At 38.1% G+C, this 19,656-nt stretch overlaps 1 protein-coding gene across 6 annotated transcripts in view; it reads left to right on the top strand.

The window, feature by feature from the left end:
• LOC124403083 (microtubule cross-linking factor 1) overlaps positions 1 to 19,656 on the top strand; it is a 61,164-nt gene that overhangs the window by 24,851 nt on the left and 16,657 nt on the right. For 4 of the 6 annotated variants that reach the window (XR_006928830.1, XR_006928831.1, XM_046876666.1 and 1 more), the window contains exons 4-7: positions 10,929 to 10,988; positions 12,160 to 13,569; positions 15,968 to 16,069; positions 18,400 to 18,525. Coding sequence is in view for 4 of the 6 variants with exons in the window: in XM_046876666.1 (XP_046732622.1) it covers positions 10,929 to 10,988; positions 12,160 to 13,569; positions 15,968 to 16,069; positions 18,400 to 18,525 (1,698 nt within the window). In the remaining 2 variants the exon portion in view is untranslated. The remainder of the gene's footprint in view (positions 1 to 10,928; positions 10,989 to 12,159; positions 13,570 to 15,967; positions 16,070 to 18,399; positions 18,526 to 19,656) is intronic. The other 2 variants (XM_046876667.1, XM_046876669.1) reach the window with 2 other exon arrangements.

Genomic DNA, 19,656 nt, shown 5'->3' with positions numbered 1-19,656 from the left:
AGCTGTGTGTCATTGGTTTGTTCAGTCAGGAAAAGGTCACATTTACCTTAAATGTAAATGCTGCTTACAGTATCCAACCAGCTACTGTAATTAGCATGGCAGTAGACCAGAGGTACCCCAACTTTTTTACTCCGAAGGGCCAAGAATCAAACTTGAGTGAGGGAGCATAGGCCGAAAATAAATATCGCATGGAAGTAAATGTTTTTGATACCATTCTATGAGAAAGCCGAAGAATGCATGCTTGTATATTAAAAAAAAAACCAAAGGTTAAAATCCCTTATATTCTCCAGATGTTATCATAATATAAGCTTGAATTAAAACAAAAAAATGTATGTTCATTTAGAAATGAAGATCTGTGACGATTCAATGCAATCCTCCCCTTTTTTTTCTCTCTTCTCTCTCTCTCTCTCTCTCTCTCTCTCTCTCTCTCTCTCTCTCTCTCTCTATATATATATATATATATATATATATATATATATATATATATATATATATATATATAGCACATTGAAGGTTTATACAGGCCAAGTTTCGTCCATAGACCATATTTTAAACATAATTGCAGTAGACTTTACAAAAGACATTCATAAAATTCAATATTTAAATGCTTCTTATAAGTGGCTGGGTGTCCACAGGGTGTTATTTATTTGCAATATCATCATTTTGTCCCCAAAATGACTCTGGAGGAGAAAGTAAATAAGGAAAAAATGGCAGATGATAAAACTCTATAGTGCTGTTTTTTTTTGTACTCAGAGAGAAGACAGCATAAACCGAGTAGAGCATTAAAAAATAAGTGAATTTATGAATTAAATTGAAAAAATCATTTTTGGTTTGTGCATATTAGCTTGTACCACATATTAGCGTGTACCATTAGCTTGTATTATAGCAATGTGAAAAACTATTGTGAAATTAATGTTTGCTCAGCACAAATAGCTTTTTCACTAGTGACACATTCAATTTTGAATCCTTCCATATCACAAATGGCCATTACTGTTTGTACCTATGGTAGCTTGCTAGCTAGCTACATACAGTTGCTAGCTATATACATTAATTAACCAGGTAAATCTAGACAGGTCAATTTAAAATCGGTAAGTTGACAGATGAGGCAGTCAGCATATAGTTCAGTTTATAAAACCAGACTAAGATAGTTAGCAATGCCACAAATAAAAGTTTTGCAGTGTTTATGTAATGTCGAAGTCAAGCCTGATTCATTTGAAAGATGAGGTGGCCTCTTGTGGGAGGGTTAAAAGGGATCTTTTGTATTTATTCCCCCCGGATTGAAGTCTGAAGTCATTTGTTATTTGTGTTTTTGTGCAGAACCTTGGAGCTTAGCTAAGGATTATAAGAATCAAGCTAATGCTTACAGCTGGGCAGTTGATAGTTAAAGATGTTGTTGCCTCTGTGGCAGCCCTGAATTGTGAACTCATAGAATGCGTAAATATCTTACCACTGAATTTGACTGAAGAGTAAGTGTTATATCATCAATTAAATAAACAGAAGTGAATTTCAGATACTGGGTCTTTGTGTGAACACATGGTGGTAAATAAAGGTTCGAATTATTTCATTGTAATACGACATCTTTCAGCTATGGGAAAGAAATTTGCATTAGCTAAAGCCAAAGGGGTGGTCTTTCTGCTGATATCATGACTGGTCTGAGGAAATGTATTAAAACGCACTTCCTGTCTAATGCTGTGAAAATTAGCTTATAGATCGCTCATTCTCGTTCTCTCTCTCTCTCTCTCTCTCTCTCTCCTCTCTCCCTTTTTTTGTGTTGTGTTTTGAGTTTTATTGATTAGTTATTTAGAGTGTCTCACATGATAGATGGCTGAAATCATTTGATCATAACAGAATTGTCTCTCTTTAAGAGTTGAAGAAGCAGTTTGTCATTTTTATAGTTTTTTCTGCACATCAACCTGAATGCACTGATGTGTCCTTGTCACTGCTTTTTTTTTTGTTTTTTGTTTTTTGTGTTTTTTTTTTTTTTTTACAATAACTGTGCCTTGTGTGTTGCTTTCCAAGGACAATTAGCAGAGCGAAATTCAGGGCCAGAAAAATATGAACCAAAGCAAACCTTTCAATAAACCAGTAAAATCCATTAAATGGCAGTACTGATTTATCATGTTTTTTAGATAATAATATTTGGAAATCATGACTATAATAAGTTTAAAATGATTTAAAGATATATCATAAATTATACATTTACTTATACATTTCTGCTTCTATTGTATGAATTATTATACAATTATTTAGCTTGAAAAAATATCGTAGGCATTCAATATGAAAAGTATTTAATAAAATACAATGTGTGGCTTTAGATGACTTTTATTATCGCTGTCATTACGCATAAATAGAAACTGATACAGTACGGTAACTCCAATGAGCATTATCACCTAATTATACTCCAATATGGCACTAAAGAGTAGTTAGGAGACTATTAAGCGTTTAATTATAATAAATGTGTTTAATAAAACTGCAACTGACAGAGAGATCTTATCATTAGTGTTTGGTCTATTACTTTTTTTCACATTTTTGATCCCTGTGTAGAGGGACAGCTGTTTAGTGCACACTGCCAAGAGAAAAAAAAATGTGTGAGAATGTAGAAGAGAGAGAAAGACAGTGAGAAGAGGGGTGGGTGGTATTTTGGGGCATGCCATGCCTATGCAGGGTGAGCTGGCTGCTTTGTTGTGTTTGGGTGAAAGGCATTCTGTCTCAGTTAAGCTTTCTTTGTGCGTGTGGTCTCTTTAGACTGTGATGAGACCGCCGAGTCGCACTTTCAGAGAGAGCAGTGGGCCCCTGAGCCTCAGAGAAAGAGAAAGGCAAATAAAATGAGAAACATGACAGAATAGAGATGTGAAAGTTGAGAGATGATGAGAAACAGTGGTGCATTGTCAATCCAGATTTGACCATTTCTAATAAAATCTGAATGCTGGACAGCAGCCCAGATACAAATACAAATAAGACCCTTGTGCTCAGTTACACTTGGTTCATCAGATAATACACTAGTTAGGGAATCAGAATGTCTGGGAGGTGGTAGCTTAGTGGTTAAGTCATTGTACTTTCGCTCTGAAGGTCATGAGTTTAAATCCCAGCTGCTACTTCTGGGCCCCTGAGCAAGGCCCCATATATATATATGAGATACAATGTAAGTCACTCTGGATTAGGGCATCTGCCAAATGATGTGAATGGAATATACACACTGCAAAAGCTTAGTCTAAATGATTTTGATAAGCATCCATAATTGAGTTTGCTTTTTATATAATAAATAGTTGAGTCTTTTTTCCACAGATTTATGTTCTTGGCTGACAAGAGCAACTCAAGAACTTTGAGAATGGATTTGGACTGTAAGTAATATCAACAGTCTACTACAATCTCAGGACAGGTTGCATTTAATCGCCAATCACTGCACACCTTAACAATGATGGAACTGTAATGAAGCAGTAAAAAAAGAAAAAGAAATGTGCAAATATATGAAAAAAATAGACATACAGTAGTAAACATATATACAATACAGTGTATAAATACAAAAGAAAAAAGAGACCTCCCATAAGTAGTTACATTTCCAAACTAATTGCACATAGGTAATATTGCACATACATGGGTAATATTGTACGCCTTTAAATTAGTGTTATTGTACATTTGTGTACTAGTGTTGCAAACAGAAGTTATTTTTGTTCTGTTTCCTTTCAGTTCAAACCAGACTTGCCATTGTCCTCTGACCTCACTTATCTGCCATGCATTGCTTATTGGATGCTTTTTTGTTTGTGCACCATTTTGTGTAAACTCTACAAATGGTTGTGTTTAAAAATTTTAAAGAGATCAACAGTTCCTGAGAAACACGAACCAGCCTATTGGGCACAAATGATCACGCCATGATAAGAGTCACTGTGATCACAGTTTTTATCATTCTGCATCTTGTTGTGAAGATTAATTGAAGCTCTTGTCCTGTATGCGAATGATACTATGCTGCAGACACAGGATTGCCTGAGGTAAACGCTTGGATATTTGGATCTTTCTCGGAGTCATACAAAAGCCATTTTTTTTTTACAATAGTGTAGAGTGACAAACAGTCTACGAGTATTGGATCATTGCTTCTGGAGATTATCATGCCTCTTAGAGATTGTATAGAGTCTAATAGTGTAGTGCTATCAGAGAGCAATATCACCAAGCCTGTTATCTGTGATTGTTTAAACAAACAAAAAGATTAGGAGATTGATACATTTGTTATAAAAATCTTCTAATGAACTCTTTACATAGTAGACTAATGACTGTGATTGGATTGTGAGACATGCTGTAAGGAGATAAGCACTGATCTGACCTTAATACCAAACAGAAGTCACTGTGGGAGATTCAGACCTTCATTTTATCTCGTTCGAGCCACTTATAAACTTTAAACGTTTTCCTCGAGTTCATGGCTGCCTTTCAGTTTAATCATTGTAGGCAAAGGTCATTGGAGCACGAGACACATTGGTTTTGGGCCAGTGGAGGATATTTGGCTTAGTCAAGTTTAATTAGCGTCAGAGTCTCTCTAAATGAGAGCGGTCCACTGAGGCCCTATAGGTTAAACGTATGCAAACTGGATAGCAGCTGTAAAAAAATGTGTAAGCTGGTTCAATAACAGGGTTTACATGTCTATGGAGAATTGCATTTTTCAAATAAACCAAGTGGCAAATGGTGTCTTGTTTTGTGTCCACTGAATAAGCAATATCAGGTGTTTCTATATGGAGGTCCACAGACAGGATGAAGAAAATAGACACTGGGCAAGTATAGATTCTGTGCCATTCTGTTTTGCTTGTTTTTGATCAGTCTGCAAAATTTCAGTAAAGTGAGCTCTAACCTTTTTACAGTTTCTCACATTTCATAGTTCTCAACCTTACAAGGTTACAGTTTGCTGAAAATTAGTTCACCTAATCAAAATCAAATATTTTGTGGGACATCCAGTGGGTTTACAGTTCTAAATTCCTGTCAGAGTATTTACAAAAACCTGTGAACTCGATTGCACTAGAATGAAGCTTCTCAATATGCCTATTCATGTTTCACACTGGCACAAAACAAAACAATGTAACATTTTTTCACCAGTGCTGGCAAAAGCAAAAGGATTAATAGGGCCAGATTCAAACCAATGAGCTGCAGACACATTCCACTGCTTTTGAATAGCTAATTCTCCTTTTGTGATCCTTTAGTACTAATCACATTGAAAGGTTTTGGGTGGAAAAAAAATGGGGAAATGTGCCGCCTTCGCCCTTTCAAAGTCTCCCTGTGGAAGATTCGACCCCAGGCCTGAATTCATGTCTGAGATGTGGTGCATGACTTGCTGCTGGTTGAGAACAAGAGAGAAAATGTATAGAGGCTCCTTAGTGATGAGCTTTGTGTTGCTATTGGATATGCATAATATATTTGTGCATAATATCAGGGATGTCTAAAGTACACACATCCTTCTCTTAAGTAGAAGTACAGGTACTTATGTTTTGAAAGAGTTAAGTTAAAGTACTGACTACACTTTTTCACATAAGTTAAATTTAAGTTTGGGCTCTGACATGTTCTTAAGTAAAAAATAGCCATTACCTGTTTTAGTGTCACGCTGGTAACTGGACCTCATTTCATATTAAAATATTAATATAAAAGAATTTCAGATTTTGTTACCTAATTAATGTATCCAGGCTGAACACCCACCATATAGAACACAAGCGGAGGAAAGATGATGATGATCAGGTGATCAGGAATGTTTTTGCTCTCAATCATGTTTTCATCGCTGACTCCCTCTGTCTCATCCACATTATCCTTATACTTCTTGTTGCCTTCTGCCTTGCTCATTGTTAACTTCATAAACTAGCCTTCATCTGTGGTGTGTGAGAGTCAGGAAATGATACACCAGTGGTAGATTGAAAAAGCCACACAATGACAAGAAATCGGTTGATGGGCTGGTAACAGTGTGCAATAAAAAGAAAAAATGTTGATTGTGTCAGCAAATAGATTAAAACTAAAGTAACGAGTCTGGTTTGAAAATGTAAGAAGTAGAAAGTACAGATATTTGTGTAAAAAATTTAATGGGTGAAAGTAAAAAGTCTGAATAATACAGTAAACAGTGAAATAAAGTACTGGTACCAGCACAATCTACTTAAGTACAGTAACAATGTATTTGTACTTTATTACTTTCCATCTCTGCATAAACTATTATGTATAACATTGTGGTTGTTATGATTTATAATCACACTCTTAGTGTCACCCAAATGAGGATGGGTTCCCCTTTGAGTCTGGTTCCTCTCAAGGTTTATTCCTCATACCATCTAAGGGGGTTTTGATTGCCACAGTTGCCCCAGGTTTGCTTATTGGGGATAAATCAACATAGTTCACTTATTTGAACTACTTACATTTTGTAAAGCTTCTTTGAGACAATGTCCATTGTGAAAAGAGATATAGAAATAAACTTGAATTGAATTGAATAATATAATTCCATAATATCCCTACCTATCATAGCTTAAGCCTAATAATGGTAATGCATATCCCTTAGAACATTTTTGTGTAGGTTGTTTCAGTGAAGTGTGCATGCTGGCATTTTTTAACCACATTTTACTGACACTTACTTACTGACATAGTGAGACAGTTAAATATGCACGTTTCTTATGACATCTCTTACGACATCTCGTACAAGCGACATTAAGTTTGCAAAGGAAATATTGCCTTTCTTGCAAAAACCATGAATAATTCTGCTCTCTTGGACTCTCTTCCATACATCGATTCCTGACATACCAATTCACAATCTGGCAAACACTGTTCATTCGAAATTGTTTTAAAAATTTGCTGGATGTTATACATCAGTCTCGCTGCAATTCTGGCAGGCAGAATCCCTAATCAGCTGTGGCTATGACCTTGAATAGTAACTCATACAGGTCCCTCAGTGAGTTCAATGGGTGATACTTTGCCTCAGGCACTGCAAAGGTAATCAATAAAGCTTGCCAGGGTTGCCCCCGTATACTAGTTTGATTTGGGAACTTGCTAGCATCATGCTAGGTAGTAATGACTGAAGAAATAAAATCAATCACCTGGTGATAGAGATGAGCTTTGTGATGGAGGATGCTTCATTATTTGACATTTATTTACGTTTGTTTGTTGGTTTAGGTTTTGAAGGTTTTTGCAAACTTTGTTTGAAGGCGAGTTTTGGCTTTAAGGCAATGATCTTTAGCATGACTAAACAATGTAATTAGCAGGCAGTTTGTGGTAACCCCATCCTAAATAAACATCTTCTGTGGGTTTGTGTACATTACATTATATTTAATAATCACAGAAAACCTGAAGGTAAATTAAGATCTGTGATATCTTACCGAATACTGTTTTATGTCGCTGTATCAAAAGTTTCCGCCTCAGTAACCTAATATTTGGTTCACCTGAGGCACTTCCACATTTACTTTAAGGTACGTTCTTTGTATTAGAATCACATGACTCCTAAATCTCCCCTGTCTCTGAAAGAATGAATTATGCAAATTTACAACCCGGTCTTTAAAAGGCTTTTTTTTTTCAAGAACGTGTTTAATCTATTCCTTATGATCTCGTGAATTTCTACTCCTGGTTTAAACCATTGTACTCGTGACTTGGAGTAATGTAAAATGACTTGTATACCTAATCAACCACTTTGAACATTTCTTTCATATTATTGTGTTACAACCCCGATTTAGAATTTTTTATTTTTATTTTTTTTACCAAGTATTGAATCAGAATGGGTAAATACTTATGCAACCAACAAACTGAATTGTGTAACAGCAAAAAAGAAACATTCATGACAAAGCAGATCAATATTAGGAACGTTGAACATCGTTTTTCAGGCTGTTCTAATTCCTGGAAGTTGTATTTTTGTTAAATTCTCCTCTATTTAGGGGTGTTTTTCACATTCCATTAAAAAATTATTGACTGTGTGTGCAACGTTTCCAGTCTGCCATTGTAGCCACCTGCCCACACACACACACACACACACTCACACACACATATACACACACATATACACACACACACACACACACACACACACACACACACACACACACACACACACACACACATACAGATACATTCAAACACAGACAGACATTAGTGCAAGTGGGTGTAGTGTAAGCAACATTCTGTCTAACTCACACAGTTTCTGTTCCATTCAGTGCCCTTTGCTTTTTTTAATGAGAAAACTAAAGGTGTTAACAAAAGCAGAATGAATAGAACATAGAGGAGAGTAATTCACATGACTTGGTGTTAGTGAACAAAAAGGACATCTGTGCTTCCCTAAAATCTTTATCATTTTTGTATTATTTGTTTTGCATCTACACAAGTATATCATGGTAGTAACTCCAGATCACATCACTAAATTATTGTAGTAACATCAATCTCCTGATACAGGTACATATACATATACATATATGTACAGTATCTCACAAAAGTCAGTACACCCTTCACATTTCTGCAACCATTTTAGTATCTTCTTAAGGGACAATACTATAGAAATGTGACTTGAATATATTTTAGAGTACTGTAGTTAATTTGCATATAGAGTTAATAGTTAATATAGCAGTATAGAGTTACTGTCCTCTAAAAATAACTCAACATACAGCCATTACTGTCTAAATATCCGGCAACAAAAGTAAGTACACCCTAAGTGAACATGGCAAAACTGTGTCCAAAGTGTCAATATTTTGTGTGAGCAACATTGTTATTCAGCACTGCTTTAATCCTCGTGGGCATAGAATTCACCAGAGCTGCACAGGTTGTTGCTGGGATCCTCTTCCACTCCTTCATAATGACATCAAGGAGCTGCTGGATGTTAGAAACACGACGCTTTTCCACCTTCCACTTGAGGATGCCCCACAGGTGCTCCATCACCTTCACCTTCTGCTTCCTCAGCAATGCAGTTGTAATCTTGGCAGTGTGTTTTCTTGCTACTCCTCACCAGGGTGTCTCCATACATGCTGGACAAGTTTAGTCTCATCAGACCACATGACATTGTTTCAGTAATTCATGCTCTTGGGCAGGTTCTTTTTAGCAAATTGTTTGCAGGCTTTCTTGTTAGCCAGCTTCAGAAGAGGTTTCCTTCTGGGATGACAGCCATACAAACCGACTTGTTGCAGTGTGCGGCGTTTGGTCTGAGCACTGACAAGAGGACCTTCCGACTCTGCAACCTCTAAAGCAATGCTGCACTGTAACTCAGTTTCAGGGTGTTACCATTCTTCTTGTAGGCTTGGCATCTTTGTGGAGAGCAACAATCCTAATTCTCAAATCGTCAGAGAGTCTTTGCAATGAGGTGCAATGTTAAACATCTAGTGGTCAGTATGAGAGAATTTTACTCAAAGCACAGAATTTTAACTGTTTTAATACAAGATACATACATTTGTTTGATCCTGTCAAAAACATGAACATGATGAAAAGGACATGTGGATTTGCATGATTACACAATGCACAGCTGTTATCACTTAGGGTGTACTCACTTTTGTTGCCAGCTATTTAGACAATAATGGCTGCATGTTAAGTTAATTTCAGACAGTAAATATGTACTGCTATACAAACTGCACACTGACTACTCAAACACATCCAAGTTTCATTTCTGTAGTATTGTCCCTTGAGAAGAAATACTAAAATAGTGGCTGAAATATGAGGGGTGTATTTACTTTTGTGAGATACTGTACAAATACTATTACATATAGATACATATACAGATCATTTATACATAGGTCAGCATTCTTGTTGTACAACATTGTTGTAGATTATTGTTTTATATTATACTATACGTATTCTAATTTTGCAGGCTGAAGAGGTTCAGCTTCTCAACCTCAAGTCTTTAAAAATGAAACAGGACACAGCTGACACATCTACACGTCTGTACTGTGACTCAGAAACTTATATTCACAGCAGCATATGAAATGACATCAATTGAATGTGTTCCTCATGTTTTGGTGCTGTATCTAGGTGGGCCACCAGTCTTTTTGTCTTTTAATTTCCTTGTCTCTGCCAAAATTTGAGATGAGTAATCTCTGGACTCATTGCTCTTTTACACACTTTCCAGCTGTCTGGCCATAAATGACTCAGGAGGCAGGAGCAGCGTGCTATTTAAACTCGGAACAAGCAGGTCTGGATCGAGGCTTACGTTAAACATTAGTTAGCTCTGATCAGGCGCATCAGCAAGATGGGCTTCCAAAAAAAGGTTCCAGCGCAGGAGGGAACATCAGAGAACTTTAAATAACCACCGTGACACTAACGTTGCATAGGAATCAAATAAACTCATTGCTCTCTCTCTCTCTCTCTCTCTCTCTCTCTCTCTCTCTCTCTCTCTTTTGTCTCTGTCTCTTATTTGTTTCATTGTGTTGAAGTAATAAACACCTTCTAACTAATTATTATAAAGAGAGCTCTAAAAGCAATTCTGGCTGCAGTTTAGATTTATATTTATTCACTAATGTGTTACTGTTCTGTTGTACAAGCTCATTTACAAGGTCTTGTATGGTAGAGATTATAATTAATCTAAGGCAAATGATTTATTTTTTTTTTTTTTTAAATCTCTTGTTATTTATGTTTTGGTTTAACATTTATGGAAGGAGACTCCAGTGTCATTTCTATGAAATTGTAACTGTAACAGTCACGTTGATTCGAACTCATGAAAGCGGATGCAAGTCCAGTTGAAAGTACAGTCTTTAATAAGGAAAGCAAACAAATGCAAATTTTGAAGGGAACAAAACGTAGTCCAGAACGAAGCAGAATGCCGGAGATGTGCAAACATGAGTCCAAGGGGGCAAAAACAGAATAAAAAATTTTGAAAGTTATGTGTACTTTTACCACCTCTGTTTATAATTCATCACCAAATACTAGATGCATTTAGAACAGCCCTAAAAATCCTGTTATCATCTTTAATAAAATTATTGGTTTTTATAGTTAGATTTGTGTTTTTCTGAATTTTATTCCAGATGGCTGCAAGGAGACGAGGGAGCCGGGAAACATTTAAGGACAAGAAATCTCTTTCTCAGGTTTGTTTTAAAATCCATGAACGATGTAAACATATTTGGAATTTAACAAGCTTTTTCATATACACATTAGAATGTGCATGCCAACTGGAAAAAAGCTTTGTTATATTCAGTGGTGAACAGTAATGAAGAAGATGTATTTCTTTACTGTACTTAAGTAGCTTTTTCTAGTATTTGTACTTTACTGGAAAATTTCCATTTGGAGTGATTTTTCTTTAACATTTCAAAATCAAAATATCTTCAAACTACTTTCTACTCAGCTACATTACATTATGATAATAGGAAAATCATAGAACTTTGGATACTTAAGTACATTGGAAGACAAATGTTGTCCTTTTATTTAGGTGAAAGTTTAAATAGAGAACTTGGGAGTAATATTTTGCCTACTATATCTCTACTTTTACTTAAGTATTTGGTTTGTCCACCACTGGTTATATGTAATTGTCAATCTGAGTAAATGCATTATGTAATAAAAAGGTAAAAAAAAACCTGCTACTTTACCTCACAAAGTGCTTTAGTTTTTTTCAGTACAATATAGATATGCAGTTAAAAACTAAAATAGAAAGACTGACAGAACAATATATGCACCCACATCATGTTTATTGGTATCTTTTTTAATGAGGTTTGGAGTTTCGATAACTGCTAATATGATACAGAAGCTTAAACTTGGCCAAGTTTAGATTTAAATAGAGAAAATTTGTTTTTAGTGTGCTCCAAGCACATTATTTTCTAATACTATAAAGGAGACATTTGTGAAGCGACAAGTTGAAGAGGTCACCCAGATGGTTTCCCTTTAAAGTTCTCAAGGATTCTTCCTCATACCATCTCTGGGAGTTTTTTCCTTGCCACAGTCACCACTGTCCCACTCATTAGGGATAAGTTTATAATTATAAGGAACAAACTTCTTTTTCATTCCTTGCTAACAGCTTTATCTCTGAAAAGCTGCTTTTAAAACAATGTTGATTGTTGTAAGGGCTATAAAAATAAATATTAATTGAATTGGATATAGGTTATAATAAAAACAAAAATTCACAGTCGATTGTAATTACAAGGTTGTTTCAATTTTCAAAAGTCAGAACAATGTAATAGGATCAGAATTCATCAAGCATAATAATGAATAAATAATATCTTATACCATTACAAAATGAACACTGATATCTGTTCTCTGGTGCAGGAGGACAGTGCCGATCTGCGATGTCAGCTGCAGTTCTCTAAAGAAGAATCAGCCCTCATGCGTAAGAAGATGGCCAAACTTGGCCGAGAAAAAGATGAGCTGGAGCAAGAGCTGCAGAAGTATAAATCTGTGTACGGGGACGTGGACAGCCCCTTGCCCCTGGCAGAGGCACCGGGTGGTGGGCCTCACAGCACACGTGAAGCCGAACTCCGGCTACGCCTCAAGCTTGTAGAGGAGGAGGCCAATATTCTGGGCCGGAAGATTGTGGAGCTCGAAGTGGAGAACCGAGGCTTACGGGCTGAAAATGAGGATCTGCGCTGCCAGTATGAACGCGATTGCTTTGGCCGCGAACCTTTCTCCAGTGTGCCTACGTCTCCATTTGGTACAGATGCCCCAGAGTCTGCCAGTGAGATGCGACGCCACTTGCAGTTTGTGGAGGAGGAGGCCGAGCTGCTACGCCGATCTATTTCCGAGATCGAGGACCGCAACAAGCAGCTGACCACCGAACTCAATCGCTTTAAATTCGGCGTTTTGGATGGTGAGCCTGAGGACGTTGAAGGAGGAGGTGCTTTAGCCATGCTGAAGCCTGGAAACAGTGGTGCAAGCATGTCAATGAGCGGCATAGTGTCCCTGCAGGAGGAGCTGAAAACTGCCCGGATGCAAATTAACGAACTGAGCGGGAAGGTGATGAAGCTGCAGTATGAGAACCGCGTACTGATCTCAAACATGCAACGGTGCGACCTGGCTGCACACCTGGGTCTTCATTCTGCAAGTCCTCGTGACAGTGATGCCGACAGCGATGCTGGTCGCCGGGATGCTGAGGAGGAAGAGACAGGACGACTCTTAATGCTCCACCCCAAACGAGAAGGTCCAGTGGGTGGAGAGAGTGACTCTGAGGACCTGTTTGAGAAGACAGCCACCTCGGGTTTTGGGAGTGCTGGAAAGGGGTCGGATATAGGTGAGCTCGGAGGGGTGGAACTTACAAAGCGGAGACGGGAGGACCGTGAGATGCTCAGTGGTATTAAACGAGAGGCCGAAAGGCTGGGAAAGACGGTGGAAAGGCTGATCTCAGACACAAACAGTCTGATCTGTGAGGGACGTCTTGTTGTGACCGGAGCCGACTCCTTGGGGGAGGTTTCTGACTTCAGGGGTGACGGAGACTCAGCTGAACCTAAGCCAGACTTTCAGGTGCTAGATGCCATCAATACTCGCATGCGGACATTCCGGGCAGAGCTTTATGCCTTCATGGAAAAAGTAGAACACCTTGGCGAAGGCCTGAGGGACCGCAGTGATGATCTTTCACCAATGCCAAATCTCACTGAGTCGAGCAGCTTTTTGTCAACTGTCACATCCATGTCTCGTGACTCGCCTATTGGAACTCTGGGAAGGGACCTCTCGACAGATTTTCAGGTAGATCATTTTTTTACACAGTCTCTCTTCTCCCAGGCCTTGCAGCGTCTCCTGTCACTGCTTCATTGAAACATGATTACACTCACTTTCTGCTGCTTCCTTTTTTCTAAGCTTAGCAAGAATGGCAAGAGTGGTTTAATTTTCATCTTTATGCTTAAGAAAACTCTAAATAATTACCTTATCACCTAATCATGCCTGGCATGTGTCCCTTAAGGAAAACACAACACAAACCCCAAACTGTTCTCCACAGATATTACATTAATGGTATTGGGTAAAGATAGAATGAGTGTGTCATTCATTTATTGACAGTTTATTCATATTAGTTATATTTAAGGCGGTATTGTTGCTTGTAGGCATACATAACGGCATGTCTAAGCATGGTAATCATTTACAGCTTGACAGCCCACAGTGCAGTTTCATTGCTTCAGTCATGGAAAGCATTTCAGCTTGCAAACTCCATTATTTATTTTTATTTTTGTATTTTTTTTTTTCCTTTTTTTTCCTTCAGAAATCTTTAAATGTTCATTTGCAAACTCATTCAGACACCTTCAGTCAGACATTTTCCCAGTGACATACATCAGTGAGATGCGTGTTACCCGATGTACCTTGCAGTGTATATATACTTGTGCGTTTGTAGACTGTAATACACCCACAGTGGGACACTTTTATTTCATAATTTATAGATAAAAGATCCTCACAATCCATCCAGGTGATCTTAAGTTTCCAGACAAACCCTCACTGTATCTCCCCATGCATTCACAGTTGTCCTTTTCCATTTCTTCCTGCTTGCTTACTCGTAGCTTGTTGTTGAACTGCTGGGTAAAATTTAGGCTTAGGGTACAAAAACAAGACCCTACAAGGGCTTGAGTGCATATTTAATTGAACATATTACAACTATTGAAAGCTAGCAAAGAAATGGAAACTTGCTTGCACGCTTGCTAAGAGCAGTTAGCTGGCACTTAATGCTATTGACTTGTAATATAAAGGTTATTGCAATGTTGTTTGCTCTAGAGTGATATATTTAATGGTTTATGGAGCTCCCCTGTCTTGCATAATAGTGTTTTTCTGCGCTAACATATCCATGTCGTCTCTGGAAGCTCTGGTTAATTATCAAGTAGCTGATTTAGCTGAATGGGTTGCAGGTAAAGCAACAAAATATGCAAGGTTGGATGGTACAGTTATTAACCACAATTAGTTTGAATTAAATAAACCATTGGAAGGCAGTCTACCTGTCTTTATTTATCTCCTGAAATGGTTACTTTTTAGCTAAGCTATTTACCATCAAGTAAAAAGTATAGCATCAAAATAAAAAAAAATGTATTGACAGCTCTCAAGTAGTGCAACAGAAAAGTGTCCACCTTGCTTTAATTTCAAATCCTAGGCAGCACCATAGCCATCCTGGTACTCAATGTTCTATGCCCTATGGATAGCAGGGATGGCATAGTCTCTTTCTTAATCACAGCAACATTAGCCAATAATGGCCATCTGTAATGTTATGTATGTGGAATAGGGTACAGTAGATTGCACTTTTTCTCATTTCTCACAGCCATGACCTGTGTGTTAAACATGATTGTGGTGTCAGATATTAATCAGTAATTTGTTTCCAAGATCCATAGTATATGGGTCTATTGGCTAAGTATTGCTTCCCATGTGCATGCTGCTTTTACAATATGGCTGAAGTGCACCCACATACACACACACTTGTGCGTGCATGTATTTAGTGCTAAGCATAGCGCTCACAGCACAATTTCGGTTGTTGGTTTTTAGGCTCATGTATCCCTCATTGCATGCGCTTCATAACAAGTGTTTTGCATTCTTTTTTTCTCCTGGCCCCTTTTATCCCTCTTTCTTGCTCTTTCTTTGGCTGTGTTTCTCTCTCTCTCTATCGCTCTCTCTCTCTCTCTTTCTCTCTCTCTCTCTCTATTTCTTCTTTCTTTGTGTTTCCTTCAGATGTTTCAGCCCATGATTCTGTTCATTTTCATACTCGTACTCTTCTCGTCTCTCTCCTACGCCACTATTTTCAAGTTGGTTTTCCTTTTGCGCTTTTCTTCGTCTTGTAGCCCGCTCTGCGGTTTCTGTCTCTGTGCATTTTGTCTCAATCCATCACGATTCCATTATCATCTCTTACTTTGTTGTGCTTGTTAGTCATTTGTCGATTTTCTTTTTTTTTTTTTTTTTTATATGTTAAAGCCGTACTCATTTTTTTTTGGTACTATTCTTTTCAATTCAGTGTCTTATCGTGTAAATTTTCCATTTGTTGTCATTCACCAATCATCTTCATGCACCTCCTTCCCCACGTTACCTCACTCTCCACCGCCTCATTCCTGACCCCACCATCCCTGTCCACCCGTTCCTCTCCTCCTCCCTTTCCTCCCTCTCCTCACTCCTTCACTGACAGTCCGGCCGGAGGCAAGAGTTCGAGTGGTCCCTAGGCCGGCGGAACGGCCCGGAGGCGCCTGCGCTCAGTAGATACGGCAGGCCGCACAGTGTCAGAGCCGAGGTCAGTGCCTCGTCCATCTCCTTGGAAAGCGCTGATCATTTTTTATATCATGTTTCACTTTAAGCCAGTAGATGAACGGAAAGGAAAACAGGAGCATCTGGGAATGTTTAACAACAGATTTATCCAGAAATATGCTTTGATTGTGAAATCCGAGTGAATGATGCATGCCCTCTTTGTAAGATTTATAGGAAAACTCAACCCTGAACTTATTTGAAATGATCATACTAAATATTTATTATGTCTTTACAAATTTGGGACCTGGTCGGTGCTGTATTTATGTCATTCCTTTGACAATATCATTTCTACTACTTTGATATTGTATTGACGTAACATGTTACAGAGATGCTAGTGCATTTGCAAGATGCTTAATACGAACAAACATTTTTATTCCAAGCACTGTTTGGTGTCACATTTTAAGAACTCTGACCTAGATTTAGCAGAGACAGCAAACCCAGGAATGTATAACTTAATGCACTTGAGTTACAGCAGACACTTAGTTGCGCTAGTTAGCACAGGATGACAAGCACGATCATGTTGATGGATGGGTTGAAGCTTTGAAAAAGTGATGTGTTTAATAAGAGAGTAAAGATGCATCACTGTCATTAGGTAAAGATGAAATCTAATAACTATCAGCATAGCAGTGGAAAAATGGTAATTAAAGTAAAAAAACCTAAAAAGCCTAAAAAGCTCAGGAATTCATTGCAAAATGAATCTTTGACTGAATGTTAGCGAATGCGAAGCCACTGTAGATTTTTCCTCTAATTTCACAGCTACAATAGATTATTCCCTCATTTAGACAGTTAAAGTTCATCCAAGATATAAATTCACTGTAAATGTAAATAAGGTTTTTAGAGTAAAGGTCCTAAATATATTTGCCATGACCAGTTCCTATTTTTCAACAAAAACAATTGCAATGATTTAGACATTAAACCATTTTATACAGTATAGATGAATGAAACTGGTGGTCACATGGTCTCACGCCATTGTCCATAGCACACCTTTGTGTTTTGCGAAGATCATGCAACTCACAACTGCTGCTCTCAATTTCAGTTCGCTTTGATTTTTCATTACTCATGCACCCCTCATTCAGCTTACGAGTTCTGGGCTAGCGTGGAACACATTTCTCCTGTACTTCTTGCACTTTGTGTTGTGAATGTTCGGATTGGCAGGTTAGCATGAGGCGTTTGTGTAGTAAGTCTGTGCTTGCCTCAGCAGCAGCTCTTTCCTATAGGCAGGTCGAGCAGACTCCCTCCATGAACATGTGTGGTTGTCGTTCAACCAATGTTCGTTTTTTTCTAAATCCTCACACCATTCATTTGAAAAAGTAACTGACCAAAGATTTAAAACATGTCGCTGTTTTTTTTGCTACTCAAGCCGACGCTTCATTGATTGGCCCGGCATGGACATGACAGTGTGCAAAACAGTGGCCTCGTTTCCCAAACAATGGCGAAGTATATGAAGAAAAATGTGTCCCTCTTTTCCAATTCCTGACTATTTGAAGCTGTTATGAAGTCTCTTGTGTATTTTTTTGAGCTGTAGTTAGGCTGGAAAGCATTCTGAAACCTGGCAACCCTGGTTAATGTTATTAGCTCAAACACAGGCGAACAAAAAATGCATCTATAGTGGCGATTCTAAGCTGCATTTTTTATTGTAGTTGTACTAAATAGTAGTCTGTGTGATACATCAAGGGTTAAATTTGTGACTCAATGTATTGTAATTATTGTTTTCCTGCTTCACCAAAGTCTATGGTCACGAGCTGCTGCTGGTTTGTTCCATAAAGTGCTTTTGCAATATCGAAATTTCATTGGCATACACAGTAACAAGGCGGAATAGAAGTCTTGAGGAGGATAAAACATTTCGACGTCCTCTAGAACGGTCCCATACAGCTTACACCATCTGTTCTAGCCTGACTGCTGGTATTACCGCATAAGTGCATACGTTCCCTGGAAAATAAAAATCAGAGCTTGTTTTATGGCTGGTGGAGTTGACTGGCATCTCAAATTGTCGCTTCTGCGTTTGTGTCAGTGCATCTGACACCGAGGGTGCTAGGAAAGTGTTATTAGGACACCAGCTCCCTACAGAGCCACCAATAAGAACCAGGCCACTCATTGCATTCCTCGTATGCAAATTCAGAAGAACTGATGTCTAAAATGTGCCTTTACAGTACAGTCAGAGAAATAGGCTATACATCATTTATAAATAGCAGTGTTATTAGCACTATTGCGAACGCATTCGCTGCGTTTGGATGGCATAATGGAAGGACAATCATGAAAAGTGATATTCCCGAACCTGGTTTGAGAGCTTGTGTTCTGTGTTGCGATGACGTTCAGTTCCGGGAGCCGAGCTTGTCTGAAGTGGGCACTCCTGCCAGGGAGGCACCGTTCTGTCTGGATCTCGACAGGAGGATGAGAGCAGGACAGGAAGAGAGAGACAACCTAGCATCCTCAATCACTCAGGTAGGAGCCACTGTCTGCACGAGCGCACACGAGTCGGGATAAATCATCCATTAGAAGGCCACTGCAACCGTTTCATGTTTGGCTAAAGGCCTTTTTATTCTTTCAGTAAAGTATAGCATGTGTAACACTTTCAATACAGTGACACATGGGTAGTGTGAAGTTCTTGATAACACGTGTGTGTGAATGCAAAAATAATATGCACAATATTCACAATATCTTTACTCTATGAAAAGGCTTTATGTTACAACTCACAACCTCATTGAGGATGGAATATAATAGGCATTAAAAGTGTTCAAAACTATTTTCAGTGGAAAATAATTTAGACATGAATCTTGCCTCAGTTTCGGATGGTTCTATCTCAGCTGTTTCTGGTGTACAAATCTGATAGGATGTAAATAATTGAAACACCATTGAAACATCGTACAAGCTGATTTTTTTTTACAAATGCACCGAACTGAATATTAGATTAAGCCGACTGGTGAGGTTTTACAATACTGAATATTAAATCAGACTTTATTTGAAGTGCAAAACATCATCCTGCCTTGAATGTTACATCAGTCCTTTTGCCCCTGTCTTTTTTCCCCTAGTGTGCATAAAGTTCAATGATATTTACAGAATTAAACATGACAGGCAGCGTGTTGTAGCGAATAGTAAGACGGTAGAAACTATTTCAGGACAGGACTTCATGTGCAGTGCACATGTATACCGAATGCAATCCTTGTTTTCCGTGCTGAACATAGTTAAAATCCCTTACAAGCATATTAATTAGCTGACCGCAAGTTTGTCCTCTTCGCACTTCGAGCGCTACTCGATCCACACCGGAAACACAATTTGTACTGCGCATATGCGAAAACTCAGGTTTTGTGCTGCGCATGTGCCAAATCGCTGCCCCTTCCTGTCAGTGGCAACATTTCTTACGACCATCTATGGATTATGGATTCTTTTGTTTTATGAACATTTTCAAAAATTTCTCTTTAAACCAGAAATTTCTGACAGTTCCGTATATAAATCGAGGGAGTGAATGAATGAATGAATGAAGGAAGGAGGAAAGGAATAAATAAATGTATAATTAAATAAATTGAACAAATAAATAAATTAATTAATTAATTAATTAATACATTTCTTAAATGC

This window comes from Silurus meridionalis, chromosome 20 (genome assembly GCF_014805685.1).
Source record: "Silurus meridionalis isolate SWU-2019-XX chromosome 20, ASM1480568v1, whole genome shotgun sequence".
Classification (NCBI taxonomy): domain Eukaryota; kingdom Metazoa; phylum Chordata; class Actinopteri; order Siluriformes; family Siluridae; genus Silurus; species Silurus meridionalis.
Note: the sequence above shows the minus strand (reverse complement) of the source record. Positions and strands in the feature narration are given on the sequence as shown.